Consider the following 18975-nt stretch of genomic DNA (forward strand, 5'->3'; position numbering starts at 1 on the left):
GACATCGTGAAAAAGCCAGCTTCGATATGTAGTATACCTCAATTCTAAAGGAAACTGTATTGAACTAAGGGTGTACTGAAGGTAGGTGAGGGTCGTACGTAAAAGAAGTGGTAAAAATCAAACCAGCAGATCTTTCATTAAATAGCTCGGAAGTTATAAGCAGAATGTAAATCCTAAAAAGATAGGCGTTACTTGGTGATGTGGAAATGTTGCCAAGAAAACAGCAGGGCTTAATGGCAGAAGTAAGTACGCTTAAGGAGCCAGCGTTAGTTCAGGGTCCAAAACCAAAGAAGCTGCCATAATAAAACCACCAGGGACTCACATCCTAGGTAAGCCAATGTGCTCCGAAGTCTCATGCAGAAAGTTAAGCCTAAGGAGACTGACATAGCAATCCAATTTATTAACAATACAAAAACGGAAAAACTATCCTGGTAATGAAAAAGCGACAGATAAAACGAGTTTCGAAATGAGCTTAAGAAGTGTGCGGTTCGAAAAGCAACAGTTGGTCAAAGTCTTAGATTTAAGGAGCTATCATAACTAAACCAGCAGAGGTTTAATCGACTTGCTTACAAGCCTCATGTAGAAGGTGAAGTCTGAGGATCCAGGAGTGGCAGCATAGACAAAAATTGTAACAATTCTCCCTATTACGGAAGAAGCGAAGAAAAAAAACGACGAATTTCAGCATGCATTTAATGAAGCAGCAGTTGTTCAGCGCCATAGAGCAAAGGAGCTGCACGAATCAAACCTGCAGAGGGTCATAGTTATGCTCTTAGGTCCGCAGGCTTTGCCAGCTGACTCAGAAGTCTGGGTCTGAATATCAAGCTTGCGGAATTCGATGTTCGATATCATCTGATGTGCATGTCCTAAGGCGTCATATGTTGTCGTAGAGACACAGATGATACAGAATGAAGTGGACGCCCAAAAGGTCTAGTAACATCCGAAGCAAATGGATGCGTGGATCCAAACGAAAAAAATCCTTGAGCTAGGCTACAAACTCCCCGGTTGTAGAGTTGGAAGCGTACTCGCACAGCCAGTGCAGGGGTTGTGGGTTCGATTCCCACCATACGCCTAGATTTGTCGCTACTGTGGTATCACAATGGACTAAAATTGTCTCAAGTCAGTTCGTTTAAAGACTGTCTCTAACTTTACCTAGGCTTCAAATCGTTTGGTCAAAGACTGTTGGAGGATAATTACACGCAGGTGTACACAACACAATTTAAGAACATCACAAGCCTCGCTTCATACTAGGCAATTTTTTTTGCTTGGTATGAGAGAGTTATATATCTGTACTAGTTAATTTAAGCAAGTTATCTAATTCAGGTGACTAAGTAAACCAGTTCACTTAATGAACTGGTTTAGTGAATTAAATGAACTGGTTCGGTAAACTATATGAACCAGTTGAAGAAATTAGTTCAGTATTCTAAGTTCAGTTTACTTAAGGAACTAGGTTAACTTCATAAAACAGCTGAAGTAACTAACTAGTTTAGTGAACTATATAGTTCAGTAGATGAACTAGTTTTGCTTAGTGAGTAATTATATCATTGTTGCATAGTAACACAAGTCTTAAAAACTTATAGCGCAAATAATTTAGTCCACATTTATACTACCCATCTATCGAAAGTAAACTTCACAAAAATTTTCTGGCGGTATCATAAATGTACAGAAAATATAGGATATCGTATAAAAAATCTCAACGACAATAAATATTTTCTCAAATCTCACATGGATCATTTCTTAACAGCTAATGGATCTCCACATTCGATTGTCAGATTGGATCTTTAAAAAGAGTATTAGCAGCATAAACACCACCACCACCATCACCACCACTTGAAGTACTAGGGGTGTGGCGATGCATTACCGTGCCATCGGTACCAATCACAGCGGTGGTACCGCTGGCTACCACTACAAAAATGTGACTAAAATAGACCACATACAAATAATAGACAAGTATTAAACAAAAAATACAAAACAAACAAATGGCTAATTCTTATCTCTTACGTCTTTTGGTTTTCTTTTTTAAAGCCCCCGCCGCAGCTGAAGCATTCAGTGTCATGGGCGCATGAGAGGCAGAACCACCAGCGGCTACCACAGCTGCCATGGACAAGGGGGGAAGTATAGAGGACGAGGCTGCCAGAGACGAGGCAACACTAGCTGACGAGATCAATGAAGAGGGGCCACACAGCACAGGGTGATCGTCGGCATCGTGAGAGCGGCCTCCACCTCCCAATTCAACGCCACTTTCTTCAGCCGATGAGGTGGAAGAGGAAGTGGCCGCTTCTATGGCCGCCATTAGATTGATTTTATGTTCCAATTTTTTTGTCTTTATTTTATGTTGACCTCCACTGCCGGAGCTGGTGCCGGTGCCGGTGTTCGTGGAGGAGGGCATAATGAAGACATTGTCATCTGAGGTGGTGGCCGGCATGGGTCCCTCACTGTCTGTGGTAGTGGAGTGGGTTAGAGTATTTGATTTGGTTATTAAAGGTTTAAGGGAGAAACTTTCATCCAGCAGAGAAGGCATAGTGGCGGAGGAAGCACTGCCTACGGCTATATTCTCTATTTGAGATTCACTCATGGCAATCAAAGGTCTCAACTCGTCATCATCCATTTGATGGTGATGGTGCTGGTGGTGATGATGATGTTGCTGCAATTGTTGCTCCTTTTGCTTTTGCAATTCCAACAACTGCTGTTGTCTTTTACGTTTTTGTTTTTTGGTCATTTTCTTCTCCTCCATAATGATGATCTCTTCGGTGCCCGAAGAGTTAGTGGACGAAGAGAATTTGTCATTGGTTGTATTGGTGTTGGTGGTGTAGGTATCCTGGGAACTTTGCTCCAAACTGATGTAAGGATCATCATTTTCCGTTAGCGATTTATAATCGGCCATGGAGGGTTCATCCAAGGCCGAAGAAGAGCGATTAGACGAAGAGGGGGTGGTGGGAGATACATCCGATTTTTCGGGTGTCAAACGAGAACGTTGTTCATTCTCATAGTGCAGCGAACCGCAGAGAGCAAAAATGAGATTTTGTTCGGTAAACCCTCGCGGTGGAGGTGTAATTTTGCGCTCCAATGCGGGATTTTCTTGCAAAGGACTTTCAAAATTAATCAAACTGACATCTTTGCCTGAGCGATTTGCCGCCTCGCCAATCAGTTCCAAAGGTTCTAAAGTAGGCAGAGGCGGTAAAGCATCCAAGGGTTTCAATATGGGAAAATCATCTAAGGTCGAGGAATTGGATTTAGATTTTTTGGGCGAGCTTTTTGTTAGAGACATTGGTTCTTTCATTTCCTTGGGAGTGGGTAGTTCAGGAAGTAATTTTTCACTGCTTGGGGCTTTGGTAGCTTTTGGTATGGCCCCTCCCAGCGAGGGAAAGGCCTTATCAGTTTTTGTATCTTGTTTATTGAGATTTTGGGCAATCATTTCAGCTCCACTCATGGTTTTCCAGGCTGAGGTTACGGGGGGTGGTGGTGGCGGTACAGAAGGGGTTGGGATGTCCTTCCCAGTGTTGCTGGATGATTTCTCTGCAGACTTCCTGGGTGAAGTTGGCGTTATCTTTGGAGTTTTACTCTCCAAGGTATCTTGGCTATGAGACTCACTAACCTTCACCTTATATTCCTTCTCAAAATCATCCGCTTTTACCGGTTTTCCCGGTTTGCTGATGGAGGCCCAAGTTGGCTTTTTGAATTCCTCCTCTTTTTCTGTGTTTGTTTGTATTTCCTGTTCACCCTTTGTGGTGTTTGGAGGCGTGGATTTTTGCAAAAGTTTTCCTGCATTGGTGTCTTCTGCTTCTTCAGATTTACCTTTGCTTAACTTTTCTGCCTTATTTTTGGGAGATGAGGGAGGTGTAGGTTTAGCCTTGCTGCTTATCGTCGCCTTAGATGGTTCCTTGGTTGTTTCCTTTTCCATGGCTGCCATTTGTTTTTCCATTTCTTCCTTTTTCTGCTTGACTTGCAATTTGGGTTGTTCTACTATGACTTCAGGTTTGCTGCTAAGCTTGGAGGCAAAATTGTCGACTTTGGTGGAAGTATCATCTTTGGAGTTGGTTTTTTTTAATTTTGCCTCTTCCAAGGATTCTTTTGCTTTGGCAGCATCTGGGACCTTGGATTTGGTTTCTGAATCTAAAGGTTGCATTGCTTTTGCACTCTCCTTCGCAGCTTCAGCCAGTTTTTGATCTTTCTTTTTGTCCTCGCGGGAGTTATCATCCAATGTCTTTCCTTGGGGTTTCTTTTTTGCCACTTCTTCATCTTTTTTGGTTTCACATTCTTCTACCAACTTTATATCTTTGCTGCTTTTAACTTTATCTTTGCCGCTCTCTTCTGATTTCTCCAAAACTTTGGCTTTTCCCAATTTTTTATCTTCACTTTCATTTTCGTTCTTATTATTGCCAGAGATCTTTTTGCCTTTTGTAGACTTCTCTTCAGTGGACTTATCATTGCTCTCTTTAGCATATTTCTCGTTATCACTCGCCTCAGAGGACATTGACTTCTCTTTTACGGTTTTTTCTTGTTTGCTCTTTTCACTATCTTCAATATTCTCTTTTGCCTTACCGGCTTTTGTGAGTTTCTCTTCTTCGCTCTCAGCAGTGTTGTCTTTTACATTCGCTTTTACCTTACTGGCTTTAGCACGTTTCTCTTTATCGCTTTCATCGATCTCTTTTAATGTACTGGCATCCTCTTTTCCTCTCTCTTTGATTTTACCGAGCTTCAAGGATTTCTCTTCTGTATTATCCTCTTTTGTTTTTATACTTTCCTTCTCTTTGTCGGATTTCTCTTTAACGTTCTTATCACTCTTACTAACCTTAATGGAACTCTCTTCATCACTCCCCTCATTATCACTTAGGGGTTCTTTAGTTTTCATATCTTTTAAAGAAATCTTCTCTTTCGCAAAGGTTTTACTATTCTTCACTAATTTCTCTTTGTCACTCTCTTCGGTGACATTTTTAACTGATTGTGTGTTCTCCTCTGCAATGCTTTCTACACTGCTTTGCTTTGACAGTGGCTTTGTTTTTCTCTCTGTGGTTTTTTCAGCTAACTTGGGAACAGTTTTCTTTTCATTTTTCTCCTCAGAAATATTCTCACCAACGATTTTCTCTGTTGCTTTTTTATTACTCTTTAATTCTGGATTTGAAAGGGGAGACTTTTCCTTGTTGGAAATCTCTGTTTCTTTGACGGCTTTCTTGGATGCTAGAGAGTCCTTGGAGTCTTTTTTTATGACTACCTTCTCCTCTTGTTGCTCACCAGAGAAAGATTTCTTTCTCTTATTTTCTGTTTCTTTCGACTCTTCTTCAAGTTTTGCTAGAGATTTCTCAGCTTTCTCTTTCGGATTCTCTTTCTCTGCTTTATCTTTGGGTTTCTTACGCTCTTCAGTCAGTGTGAAACTAACATACATGGTTTCCTCCATATCCTTATCATCTTTTCTCTCCAACAAACGATCGGCTATATCCGGAAAACTCTCTTCCGAGCTAATGGAAGATTTTTTCTTTGAAGTTTGTGGCATTTCTATAATTTCTTCAGTTTCAGAGCTTGAACCTGACTTATTGCCTTTCTTTTTATTTTTCTTAGAAACTTTGGCAGTGGCGGTGACACTTGGTATGGTGAAAACCTCTACCGTCTCCAAAGGGGACGTTAGTTTCTCCAGCTCGCTGGTGGAGTCCTCTGTTTGAATTTCCATCAAGCTATCGGCTAAATCCTTAACATTCAATTGTTCCGTCTTGATATTGATTTTCGCTTCTTTGTTAGTGGCAGATTTTGTTATTTCTCTTTTGGATGGCAGCTCTTCTTCAGTATTCTCTTTGACGATGGTGGCAGTTTTTTCAATTGAGCTTCTTTTAATGGTAAGGGCAGCTTCTGTAGGAGAGTCCTTGTTAGAATCCTCCCTTTTTATATTTAAGTTCTTGGAGAGTTCTTCACTTTTTACAGAGAAGTCCTTTAAAGTTTCTTTAGGTTCATCGGTTTTGTCTTTTAATTTTTTCTTTGAGGGAGTTTCAGGAAATTTTTCCTCTCTATCCCCCTTCTCCTCCTCTACTTTCTTTTGTTGTTCTTCTTTTTCTTTATCTATTTTCTTTTTCTCATTTATCTTGGCCTCTTCTGCTTCTTTGGCCTTCTGCTGCTGTTGCTTTTTTAATTCTTTTTTTGAGAGAGATTTTGTTGGAATAGCCACAGTGGCTTTCTCCACCTTGCCTGGTGTCATCCTCATAAATTCCAAAGGCTTATCATCTTCTGAATCGTCTGTAGTTGAGGGTTTGGTGGCCTTTTTATTTGTTACCTGCGGCTTGGGACTCATTTCCTTGTCTGCTGAACTTCTACTGCTCTCTTTCGTTGAATCTCTCTCTAGTGAGTCTCGCTCTTCACTTTTTCTTTGCCTTTCTTTTGTTTTGGCAGAGTTTTTTGTTTCAGAATTTTGCTGAGCATCTTTCTCACTCTCTTCTCCTAATTTGCTGTTTTCTTCCTCAACTTTGGGTTTATTACTCCTTTCACTATCTTTTGTTGCTGAGAGACTAGTATCGCTCTCTTTTCTTGACACTTTGCTAATCTCTTTAGTTTCATGAATCTCTGATGTTGACTTTGTTTTCGATTTTACTTCCTCTTCATTTTCTTTAGGTAATCTAGGCTTAATCTCTAAATTTTGGCTCTCTGCAGTACTGGCCTTATCTTTGTTCTTTTCTAAGGAGAGTTTTTCTTTTTCCTTCTCTTTCTGTTTCTCCTTCGTTGTCATGGGTTTCTCTTCTTCATTTCTGGACTTCTTATTCAATGCTGACATTTCTTCAAATTTTCTCTGCTCCTTTCCCCCCACAAAATCTTGCTCTTTACCCTGTAATGGCTTAATTTTGGAGATATTCTTCTGTTTCTCCTTTTTGTTGAGAGCATCATCAACTTCTTTTGCTATTACAGGCACTATCAATTTATTGCTTATATTCTCTGGAGGCTGACACAGCTCTTGATTTTTTAGAGCCTCTTCCTCCTGCCTGAGACGGGTCTTTTCATCACAAAATATGGCAACTACAGGACGGAAAAGACTCTCATCACAATTCTCATGTATAACAGTATCTTCGGCGGCCAGCTGAGAGACCACCTCATCCAAAATATCTTTTTTCACCTCGGCTGTTAGACACGAGGTCACCGTGGTCACTGTACCCAAGGGATTGACAATTTTCTCTATGGAGACATTGGGCTTTTTTAGTGAGTCTATGGACTCATAACTAGAGCTGTTGTCATACGAATAGATGTTGGGCAAAGCACTGGCCAAGGCGGCAACCGAGGCATTACGATCGTGTAGAAAATCCGATTCCTGGTCTTGATCATCGTGTTCGGCAAGAGCATCGTAGAAGGCTATATTGTCACTTGAACACCCGGTTTCACTAACACGACCTCCTCCTGGTTTGAGAGAGAGATAGAGAGGGAGAGAGAGAAAAGCAAAAAAAAAGAGAGAAAACAAATACCATGAGAAAGAGCACATTTATTTATTGTTTAATTTTTTTTTTTTTTTGGTAAGGGGAGAAGGTTTAGAAAAAAAGCCAAAGGCAAAGTTTTTTGGTTTTTTAAAGTTATGAGAATGATTTGTTTTTTGTTGTTGTTTTTACATTGTCAATTTACTGTGAGGCATGGAACGAAAGCTTTGTTTTTACTTTAGTTATGGCTTCTCAATGCATACTGTCTAAGCAATACTTTTTCTCATTTAGTTGAGGTGATTTTTTTTGAATTATTAACAAAACATAGTGCAAAAATCTAAGTTATTTGTTATAGAAGAAAAAATTACAAAAAAAAAATGTAAATTCATAAAAAATAATTTGTAAAATTAGGTTAATTTTTTTTTAAATTCAAAGCGAGATAAAAGAAAATTAGAATACCAGGTGAGTTTTTATTTCTTAATGTGTGTAAAGTTTTGGAAAAAATAAATGTGGAGTTTTGTTTTTAAAATTAAATAATAAGATTTTTGTGTTTTTTTCTTGCTTTAGTAAATTTAAGGTAAATAAAACCAAATTTAAAATTTTTTTTTTATTATTTTCTTTTTGCCAATTATTTTGTTTAATTGATTTGTCATGCTAAACAAAGGCAGTCTTGGTGATATTGAGTTATTTTCAATGTAAAGCTTTAAGCTCTTCAACCGTTAGTTTTTAAGATTTTTTCTGTTGATATCGAAAAACATACTAACACCATAAAGAAAAAAATCGTTTGGCGCAAACGAACTCATGTTGTGCTAGCAAACATACTATAGTGGTTTGTAGTAAACGGTACTTAAAAACATAGAACATTAAGAAAAAAGCCAATTGATATGGAAAACATTTTGGCAAGTAAACATTTTGAAAGGTCGGGTTTTTAACATTTGTTTTGTGTTAAATGATTAGAGGGTAAAGGGGAAAACATTTATCGAATCGAAAGTAAAGAACTAAACTTTGGCTTTTTTATGTAAGGGGGGAAATAAATTTGTACTCTGGCTTATGGCAGTGCTTTGAAAAGAATTTTCACAAAATTTCTTTCTCTCAGTGTAGTGATGATGCTCTCGCTCTCTCTCATTCGCTCTCTTGCTTGCTTGCTCTCTGCGATCACATTTTCTCTTCCACTCGTTTTTCACTCCTTCACACTTTCATTCGAAAAGCACTTATCACTTTATCAATTTCTTTAGAAAATAAAGAAGTAGTAACACTTTATTTGCAATTTTTTTTTTAATTTTTTTTACTGGTTCATTTAAAAAAAATGATTTTTTCAAAAGAAAAATCAATTTTGCAAATTTATAATTTTTTTTTTTCAAAAACAAATAAAAATATTAAATGGATATTTTTCTTAAAAAAAATATTATTAAGAAAAAATATTTTTTAAGAAATAAAAAAATATATTTTTTAAACTATTTTTTAACAAAAAAAATATTTTTTTTTTTAATATATTTTAAGAAAAAAATTGTTTTTTAAGATTTTTCTTTTTAATATTTTTTAAGAATTAAAGGTTTTGAAGAAAGACTTTTTACTTTTAAATATAGTTTTTTCAAGAAGGAAAATTTTTATGAAAGAATATTTCTTTTTAGGAAAAAAAATTATTTAAATATTATTTAAGAAAAAATTAAATAATACAAAAACAAATGATTAAAAATATTTTTCTTAAAAACAATATGTTTTTTTTAAAACAATATTTTTAAGAGCTTAATGACCATAAGAATTAAAAAAATATTTTTTTCTAAACAAAACAATATTTTATAAAAAATAAAATACACTCAAACAAATTTTAATAAAAAAAATTTAATAAAAGTTTTTTTTCTCAAGAAATATTTTTTTCTTTCAAATAGGCTTTTTAAAAAATATTATTTTTTGGTAATGTTTAATTAATAAAAAAAACTGAAATAAAATAATTAAAAAAAAATATATTGAAAAAATCTTTTTCCTAAAAAATTATTGTAAAAATATATTCTTTCACAAAAAAATATTTTTCCTTAAATAAATATTTGTAAACAAATTTGTCTCTTAACAAATATTATTTTTCTCAAAAAACAAAAAAAAATTCTCAAAAAATATTTTTTTACATATTTTTTATTAAAAAAATATATATATTTTTTTTAAAATATTTTTTATCAAAAAAAAATATTTTTTTTTCTAAATTTTTTATCAAAAAAAATTTTTTTTTAATTTTTTATCAAAAAAAATTTTTTTTTAATTTTTTATCAAAAACAAATATTTTTTTTTGATAAAAAATATTTTTTTTGAGAATTTTTTTTTTTGAAAAATAATTAATTTTTAAGAGACAAATTTAAGGAAAAATATTTTTTTGTGAAAGAATATATTTTTACAATAATTTTTTAGGAAAAATTATATTTTCAATATAATTTTTTTTAATTATTTTATTTCAGTTTTTTTTATTAATTAAATATTATAAAAAAATTATGTTTTTTAAAAAGCCTATTTGAAAGAAAAAAATATTTCTTCAGAAAAAATTTTTTTATTAAAATATTTTTTTTTTTTAATTTTTTATCAAAAACAAATATTTTTTTTTCAATTTTTAAAAAAACTATTTACTTTATCAAAACAATTTAAAAACAAAACATATTTTTCTCAAAAAAACTAAACAAGGTACTTAAAAAAAAATTTACATTAAAAAAAAATTTTATAAAAAAATTTTTTCTTAAAATTTTTTGTTTCTTATTAAAAAAAATAATTTTTGCTAAAAAATGTTTTTTTTTATATTACTTTCTTAAAAAAAAATATTTTTTTTGATTTTTTGTTAAAAAATATATTTTTTTTTGTCTTTTATTTAAAAAAAATATTTTTTGCTAAAAATAATTCTTTTTTTATTAAAAAAGAAGAATATTTTTTGCAAAACAATTCTTTTTTTATTAAAAAAATATTTTTTCCTGAAAAAAATTCGTTTTTCCCAAATAAAATATTGTTTTTTTAAGTGTTTTTCTGAAAAAAATATTTTTTTTTAATTTTTTTGCTTAAAAAAATATATTTTTTTTAGTTGTTTTATTTAAAAAAAATATTTTTTGCCAAAAAAAAAATGGTGATTTTTTAAAGTTTTTTTCTATAAAAAATATTATTTTTAGCTTTTGTTAAAAAACAAAATATTTTTTGTTTTCTTAAAAATATTCTTTAAGGAAAAAAATTTTAAAAGCAAAAAAGTATTCTTTTTAAAAAAATATTTTTCCTTAAAACAATTTATTTTTTTTGAAACGATATTCATTCCTTAAAATTTTTTTCCTTAAGAAATTAAAAAAAAGCAATTACTTTCTTCAAAATTCTTAAAAAAACAATACACAAGCATATTAAGTTTTTTTTTTTGTTCTCAATACACTCTTAAAAATGTACTTAAACAACAGAAAAGAACAAGAACAAGCAAAACAAAGTTGTTTTTGTTTCTTATTTAGGGGTTTCGGTGGGAACGAATAGTGATTTCGGTGGGCGGGAGTAACATTGGAGGGTGTTGGAAAGAATGGTTCACAATGAGAAAGTGGTGTTTTTATTTCGGTGTAAGTAAGAGTAGAGAAGGTTTATAGCATGGTTTTTCTGGCGCCAAGCTTAAGCCAAGCTTTAAAAAGTGGTTAGAATAAAGGGTAAACAGAATGGTGTTTCACTGATTGGTCCATTCTATTTTGTTGTTTTTCTTCTCAATTTTTTTTTTTTAAAGAAAATGATTATTATGATTTTATATAGTTTTTATATATAAATGTATATTATAAATAAAATATTTTTTAAACACATACTAAGTAATATAAGTCATAGAAAACAAACACCAATGAAAGTTGAACATAAACATATTTTTTTTAATATTTATTACACAACACATTTATGCGGCCTCCAGCCAACAACCGAGTTTTATCCACAGTATGAACGGGTTTAAAAAAAATTTATGATTTTTTCAAAATTAGTATGTACATGCAATGACAAATAATTTCAATGATTACGTAGTAAACAAGAATTAATAAAAATAAGAATGGAAATGAAACATATAATACAAGAAATGTTTCCCTACATCAGGTTTAACAAAAAAAAATTAAGCTTTAAACAAATATTTCTAAAGATTGTATTTCTGATAAAAAAAATGAAATGCTGCAAGTAAATCGTGATATTCATAGACTTCTCAAAGAGAAATTTTGTCATTTCTTAGAAATTTTTTTTGGTAGAAAAATTTGTCAACATTTTATTTCTATCGAAAATTGATGCAGCCGCTTACTTTCTACCAGCCGGTCAAATACCATAGGCAGTCAGCGAAACTTGCAGACGAGCTTTATAGGTTGTGCTGTTGTTGTTGGAGCAGTGTGTTATATACTGAGGCGGCAGCCCTTGCTGATGAAGAACTCCATCGCGTCAATTCGGTACGTACAACCGGCTGCAATGGGATTGGTTGTTATAGCTTTATAGGATTCCGAGAAACAACATCAAACAACATAAGAAGAGTTTGCACTTGAAGCACTGTATCTTTGACGTCTGAATTGAAGAGCTGTGATCTACGGTCACTCTTTAACTCTGGCACTTTTGGCGAAACAACATTGATTGATCCGAAAAGATGCGCCCTGTTGTTAAACCACCTATTTATTGATCATGCCGCTAGTGAAAGGGCGAGGAAAAAAGCCAGTCCTCTCATGGAGGAACAACCATCATAATTTTCAAGGAATGACGTTGCAAATGACAACTATAACATCTAGTCATCCAGGGAGGCCACCGTAGCGCAGAAGTTAGCATGTCCGGCTATGATGCTGAACGCCTGGGTTCAAATCCTGGTGAGACCATCAAAAAAAATTTTCAGCGGTGGTTTTCCCTTCTTTTGGGGTATTATGCCATGTAAAACTTCTCTCCAAAGAGGTGTCGCACTGCGGCACGCCGTTCGGACTCAGCTATAAAAAGGAGGCCCCTTATCATTGAGCTTAAACTTGAATGGGACTGCACACATTGATATGTGAGAAGTTTGCCCCTGTTCCTTAGTTACGTGTTCATGGGCAACATTTGCATACAGGACGTTGGGCTGCCCTACGTAATGCGACGGGCTGTCTCCTCTGTTGTCATTTGCATCACCTCCATCATGCGAGGGCACAACTACATGCTGTCTAAGCAGTATCTACTGGGCTGCTACCGCAGAGACCATCCCAACCGCGATTATGCGTAAGGTTCTGCGCTACAAGAGGGAACCTATAGATTAGATCTACATATTGGGTTGCCCAAAAAGTAATTGCGGATTTTTTAAAAGAAAGTAAATGCATTTTTAATAAAACTTTGAATGAACTTTAATCAAATAAACTTTTTTACACTTTTTTTCTAAAGCAAGCTAAAAGTAGCAGCTGATAACTGAAAGAAGAAAGAATGCAATTACAGAGTCACAAGCTGTGAAAAAATTTGTCAACGCCGACTATATGAAAAATCCGCAATTACTTTTTGGGCAACCCAATAGAATTCACGCAGATACTATAGCAGAAGCGGTGAATAGCTACCGAATGACCGCAGTCCTTTGAGATCCAACTATACCCATTGCACATGAAGAAGTAAGCCTCCCTTGGCAAACCAGAGTAGTTTCACTTCAATTGCGCTCAGACATATGGAGCCGGCCCAATTATTACATATATAGCTAGGATCGAGGCTGCGGAGTCGACTGGAGTCGAGTTTATGAGACCGGAGTCGAAGTCGGAGTCGGACAATTGAGTCGGAGTCGGAGTTGAGCACGCTAGCCCCGACTCCGGCTTAATACTCCGACCCAGGGTTGGGGTCGAGGGCTAGACTCCTCAGCCCTAGCTAGGATTAATGCCAGCGTGTTTTATGTATGTCCCAATTATAACCTGGGACCACACGAGACACTCCCAGGCAGTCTTACTCGACTTTAGACCAGATCCCTCTGGACTCACCCAATTTAGTCGCAGAGTTCCTAGGTCTGAATATTTAACAGAATCTAGGAGACGAATGGATGAAACACTATAACAACAACAACAACAACTCTTAAAGCCACGGCTCCAGGATGCTATTATTGCAGGTGGTGGACTCTCATTGAGACAACATGGCTTTCGGGCTGGAATGTCTAGGATCATATCATTCAAATCCGCCGTGGGATAAATATGAGCACCGCACAGACTGGAACTTTGAGCACTGATCTTAATGGAGCTATGCAATGGCATCAATCCCATCTCAGCCGGTTTTATGTAGCGGATTGACCCGGTGAAGTGCTTCATCAGCAAAGGGCTGCCGTCTCAGTGTACAACACACTGCTACAAAAACAACATGCACGATTGCAGAGGAAGGCAGCTCTTAGGGTCACATCATATCATGTTATAGCTGGAATGGTTCCGGTTTATCGGAGCCAGGCTTTACCGAGAGAAGTCAAACCCCCGAGCCGAGAGGGGACAATCGAGAGATGACAACAAAGTTCGATGAATTGGAGCAGGGGCAAGCGGACAAGACGAATTATCTCAGATATACGGAAGTGGAGAGATAGCAAACACGGCGATGTCAACTATAACATTACACAGATGTTAATTAATCCCATGATAGCCGGTTGTACCCACGGGATTGACGCAATGAAATCCTCATTGGCAAGGGCTGCCGCCTCAGTGTACGTGTTCGTCCTTTTTTCGTTATGGAAGAGGCACATCCTCGAGTGCCTTAGCCGCACGCCCGGACCCTGGTTCTGTTCGATTTGCCAGAACCACCTCCTTCATCAGTCGTTGTCGGTGAGATGTAACCGGTGCATGGAGTGGGTACGCTTCCGATCTTGCTCTGGTCTTACGTCGCTACGGGACTATAGTCACACTGAATACGTTGCAAGGTGCTGTGCGAACATAGACAGCAGTGAGTCACAAGCGTCGTGGCCTTCGGCGTCCTTGTCGTCGGACTATGTGACCCCCCCCCCCCCGAGCTCCCCTTTTTTGGCAATATACGTAACAGCAGCATCCCAGTCTCAATATTGCCAGACCAGTGCCAGGAAGTGCATCTTTTTTGCAATTGAATGCAATGGAGGCCACTGTGGCGCAGAGGTTATCATGTCAACCATGTCAATTCCCGGCGTGAACAACAACAAAATTTTCAGCAGTGTTTATCCCCTTACTGAATCTGGAAATAAACAGGGTAGTCAAGTAACATAAGCGGAATTTGTGGCTGTAACACTTGGAGCAATGTAACTTAGGTACCGGTTTAGGCAAGCTGTGGTCTATTGTTAAGTCACCCTTATACGCCGGTAGACGGGATGGCAGGACCTCAGTCACTTTGGCGACGTAACCGTGACTGATCCGAAGAGATGCGTCAGGTTGTTCAACCGTCAATTTAATGTGCATCCTGAGAGTGACAATGCAAGGAGGAGAGCCATTCGTCGTATAAGTGGTCTCCGAGCCGATGTACAGCCACCACAATTTACCGTGGGCGAAGATACAAATATCATCCGTGGCGCCAAATCGTCCAGGGCGTTGGGCTCCTATGGAATCTCTATATTAATGCTGAAGAATCCGAATCTACCTGGAGTTGAGTACCTCTGTCCTCAACCTGTCTCTACAATCTTATATTTCCCAATGTCTGGAAGATGGGCAGAGTGATCCCGCTAATGAAGCCTGGAAAGGACCTGAGTTTGGGGGAGTCGTACAGACCGTTCTCCCTTCTTACACCAGTATCCACGACTCTTGAGGGGCTACTCCTCCCGAGTCTCGTTGAAGAATTTCTTTTCGCTGGGCATCAGCATGGATTTCGAAGACTGCATAGCACTACAACTGCTTGGCATACCATTACCGCACACATTTGCCGTGGCTTCAATCAGCCCATGTGATAGGACGGTCTTCGTGGCACTGGATCTATCGAAGGCATACAACACGGTCAGCCATGTCTACCTCAACGAACTTGCCTCATAATTCGCTGCAAGAAATCTGCCACCAAATTTTCAGCCACATTGTTCATTACAAATACGCTTGAAGTGAATACCGAGCTGTCTGAGATGGTCGATGGAGAAATGATTCCGACCATCAAGTGTCCCAAAATACTTGGCGTCACATTTGACAGCTCATACATATTCTCCCCACATGCCACAGCAATTTGCGATAAAGTCAAAAGTAGAAACAGGGTCCTTAAGTCACTTGCCGGCAGCACTTGGGGCGCAGACAAGGAAACCATGTTGACCACGTACAAAGCAATTGGCCGGTCTGTGGTAAGTTATGCAGCGCCAATGTGTTCTCGTCAACTTTGTGACATGCAGTGGAATAATATTCAGATCTGTCAGAATGCCGTCCTCCGAGCTGCGACGGGCTGTCTCCTCAGCTCTCAAGTGGTCCACCTCCATCAGAAGACAAAGATCCTACATAATTATATGCTGTCTAAGCAATACCTTTTGGGCTGTTATCGCAGAGACCATCCAAATCATCATCTTGTGGCTAGATATCCACCGTCCAGAAGCCTTAAGGTAGATCTACATGATCTAGAGCGTGAGGTTCAGCGCTACAAGAGAGAACCTCTAGATCAAGCGGCATATCACGCAGGTCTAGACAACATTCATGCAGACACGGCAGCAGATAGGGTAAATGGCTACCGGGTGAATGTGGTCCTTGAAGAACGACCGCCCCCAGTTCACCTGAAGAAATTGACCTCCCCCGACAAACCAGAGTAATTCTGGCTCAATTAAGTTCCGGCAAATGCAGCCGCCTCAACTCCTACAGAGCAAGGATTGATGCCGACGTGCAAGATGTATGTCCCGATTGTAACCAGGGATCGCACGATACACGTCACCTGTTTAACTGTCCAGCCAGACCCACTCGACTCAGACCCAGATCCCGGTGGACGCATCCCATCTTAGTCGCAGAGTTCCTGGGTCTTGACACTCAACAGAATCGAGCAGACGAAAGATAGAACACAACAAACTGCTACAACAACAACAACATTGTCAACACTTCCCTCCAGCCAGCCTAAAAAGCTGGGTCGCAAATCATCTGTGTGGTCGCCTGTCTTTTGTGGAATTTAGGGATAAAAAGTCGAAGCATTGCAGGAGTTCCCCAAGGCGGGGTGATATCTCTGGCACATATTTAACCTGTACTTATCCTCCATTCCATACTGGAGAAGGGAGTGTCAAGAACAGAGTATAGAATAAATGGTGATAGCAGTCATGAATAAATTTAAGCGGAAACAGTGAACGCCACTCTGCCGTTCTTGGTGATCGTCCACCTCCCCCGTTACATCTGATATAGTAAGCCTGTTATGACTAGAGAAGGGCGATGGGTGAAAACCCAAAAGGTATTTACCCGGTAAATGAGGTAAATACCCGGATATTTACCCATTTATACCCAAAAGCTGCGTATTTATAATTTGGCAGATATCTTGGGTATAAAAACTTTTTCAAAATTTTTTTAATGATTTCGTATTCTTTGTATATGAACCTGACTTTCTGATCTTATAAAATCGGATTTTATTATATATAGCCGATATATAGATCGATTTTCAGACTAAAAGTCTTGATGAAATAAATTGGTAATTTTTCATCCGATTTCTGGTAGACTCCTACTCATTTCTGTGAAGTGCGGTTCAGATCTGACTATATTTGGATATAACCGAGCGACCACCCGATCTCTCGATATATGGTATTGAGGCCATAAAAGATCCATTTATTACCCGGATTCGATGAAATTTGGCACAGTGTGTTCTGGCAGACCCCTACCCGTCCCTGTCAAATGTGGTACAAATCGGAACATATTTGGATATAGCTTATATGGCCGATCTCCCGATATTGTTGTTGTTGTAGCAGTGTGTTGTACACTGAGGCGGCAGCCCTTGCCGATGAAGGACTTCATCGGGTCAATCCGGTACGTACAACCGGCTGCCATGGGATTGTCCCGATATTGTCTAATGAGCCTGTAAAAGGAGCATTTTCATCCTTCAATGAAATTTCAATGAAATTTGGCCCAGCGAGTTCCGATGCGCCTCTAAACCTTTTTGTTGAATATCGTCCAGATCGGACCATATTTGGATATAGCTGCCATATAGAGCGATCTCCCAAAATAGAGTATTGAGCCCATAAAACGAGCATTTTCATACGATTTTGTTGAATATCGTCCAGATTGGGTCATATAGGTAATGTGGACTAGATACTCTACACAATATTTTATACAATTTTCTATATTGGGAATTCGGTCTATATGGCAGCTATATCCAAATATGTTACGATCTGAACGATATTCAACAAACAGTTGTAGAGGTCTATCAAAACGCATTGTTTCAAATTTCATCGAAATCGGATGGAAAAATGCTCTTTTATAGGCTCAATACTCTATATCGGGAGATCGGTCTATATGGCAAATATATCCAAATATTGTCCCATCTGGACCACATTTGCCAGGAATGCGAATGTGTTTGTTCTCTTGTCAGAGGGTGCCAATGCTGGCTTGTTTGGCTGTATGTAGAACTGTTTCGACAGATGAAATACAGGTATTGCTTGCCCGCCCCCGGTTGATTTACTCGTGAGTTACATGGCCGTTTTGTATAGTTTGAAAATGGGAATAGAGGATTGGCTCACTGCTTCTGAGCTTGCGGATGAGGATGTTAGGCGGCTCAAGATACACCTTTTGGAGCGGCTTGATGATAGGTGGAAAACTAGATGGATGAGCGGGGGCGGGCATGATTTATTCGTGAGTTACATGGCCATTCTGTGTAGTTTTAAAGAATGAACTTCCATTAGTGCATGAGGATTGGGTTACTGCTTCTGAGCTTGCAAATGGGGATGTTAGGCGGCTCAAGACACTCCTTTTGGAGCGTCTTGATGATACGTGGAAAACTAGATGGACGAACAGTGACAATGGTCGGGTGACTTACGAATTTATATGTGACGCGACGTTCGTAGGAGACCGCGCGGACTTTGGCTTCGGCCTAGTCTGGGTTTCATATTCACGGGACATGGTTCTTTTAATGCATTTTTGCACCAGAGGAATTTGTCCGCGACTGATCTGTGCGACTGTGGGAGACCTGAGGACTGCAGGCATTTACTGACGAAATGCCCGTACTATGCATACATTTGAGATTCAGGCGCGATGGGGATTAGCCAGGCGGTGTGGGATTTTAGTAGGGCTTTTGAAGACGAGACGACTGTTGCAAGGCTGGCCACCTGGAAAGTATTTCTTAGGAGACTGACAAGACTTAATAATCGACTGATTTGGTGTTACGCATGACATGGCCTGGCACCTGCCTTGCCCATGTTGATGCTGCCGCGTTTGCCCATCGTTGTTTCCCGTAGCTTTTGTGGTTCTTTTCGGTCATCCGTGAGGGTGGCCACTTTGATTGAACACACTGGGCTAAATTTTATCGAATTCGGGTAAAAAATGGATCTTTTATGGCCTCAATACCATATATCAGGAGATCGGGCGGTCGGTCTTAGTGCAGCTATATCCAAATATGGTCCGATCTGAACCGCACTTCACCGAAATGAATAGGGGTCTACCAGAACTCACTGTGCCAAATTTCATCGAAATCGTATAAAAATGACCAATTTATTGCCTCAAGATTTTAAGTCTGGAGATCGGTCTATATAGCGGCTTTATATATAACTAAAATCGGACTTTAT

At 38.0% G+C, this 18975-nt stretch overlaps 1 protein-coding gene across 6 annotated transcripts in view; it reads right to left on the minus strand.

The window, feature by feature from the left end:
• Positions 1 to 1678: 1678 nt before the first annotated feature.
• LOC106086219 (microtubule-associated protein futsch) overlaps positions 1679 to 18975 on the minus strand; it is a 105779-nt gene continuing 88482 nt past the window's right edge. For all 6 annotated transcript variants that reach the window (XM_013250796.2, XM_013250794.2, XM_013250797.2 and 3 more), the window contains exon 8: positions 1679 to 7365. In XM_013250796.2, coding sequence (XP_013106250.2) covers positions 1988 to 7365 — 5378 coding nt within the window. In that variant the 3' untranslated portion in view covers positions 1679 to 1987. The remainder of the gene's footprint in view (positions 7366 to 18975) is intronic.

Source organism: Stomoxys calcitrans, chromosome 4 (genome assembly GCF_963082655.1).
Source record: "Stomoxys calcitrans chromosome 4, idStoCalc2.1, whole genome shotgun sequence".
Classification (NCBI taxonomy): domain Eukaryota; kingdom Metazoa; phylum Arthropoda; class Insecta; order Diptera; family Muscidae; genus Stomoxys; species Stomoxys calcitrans.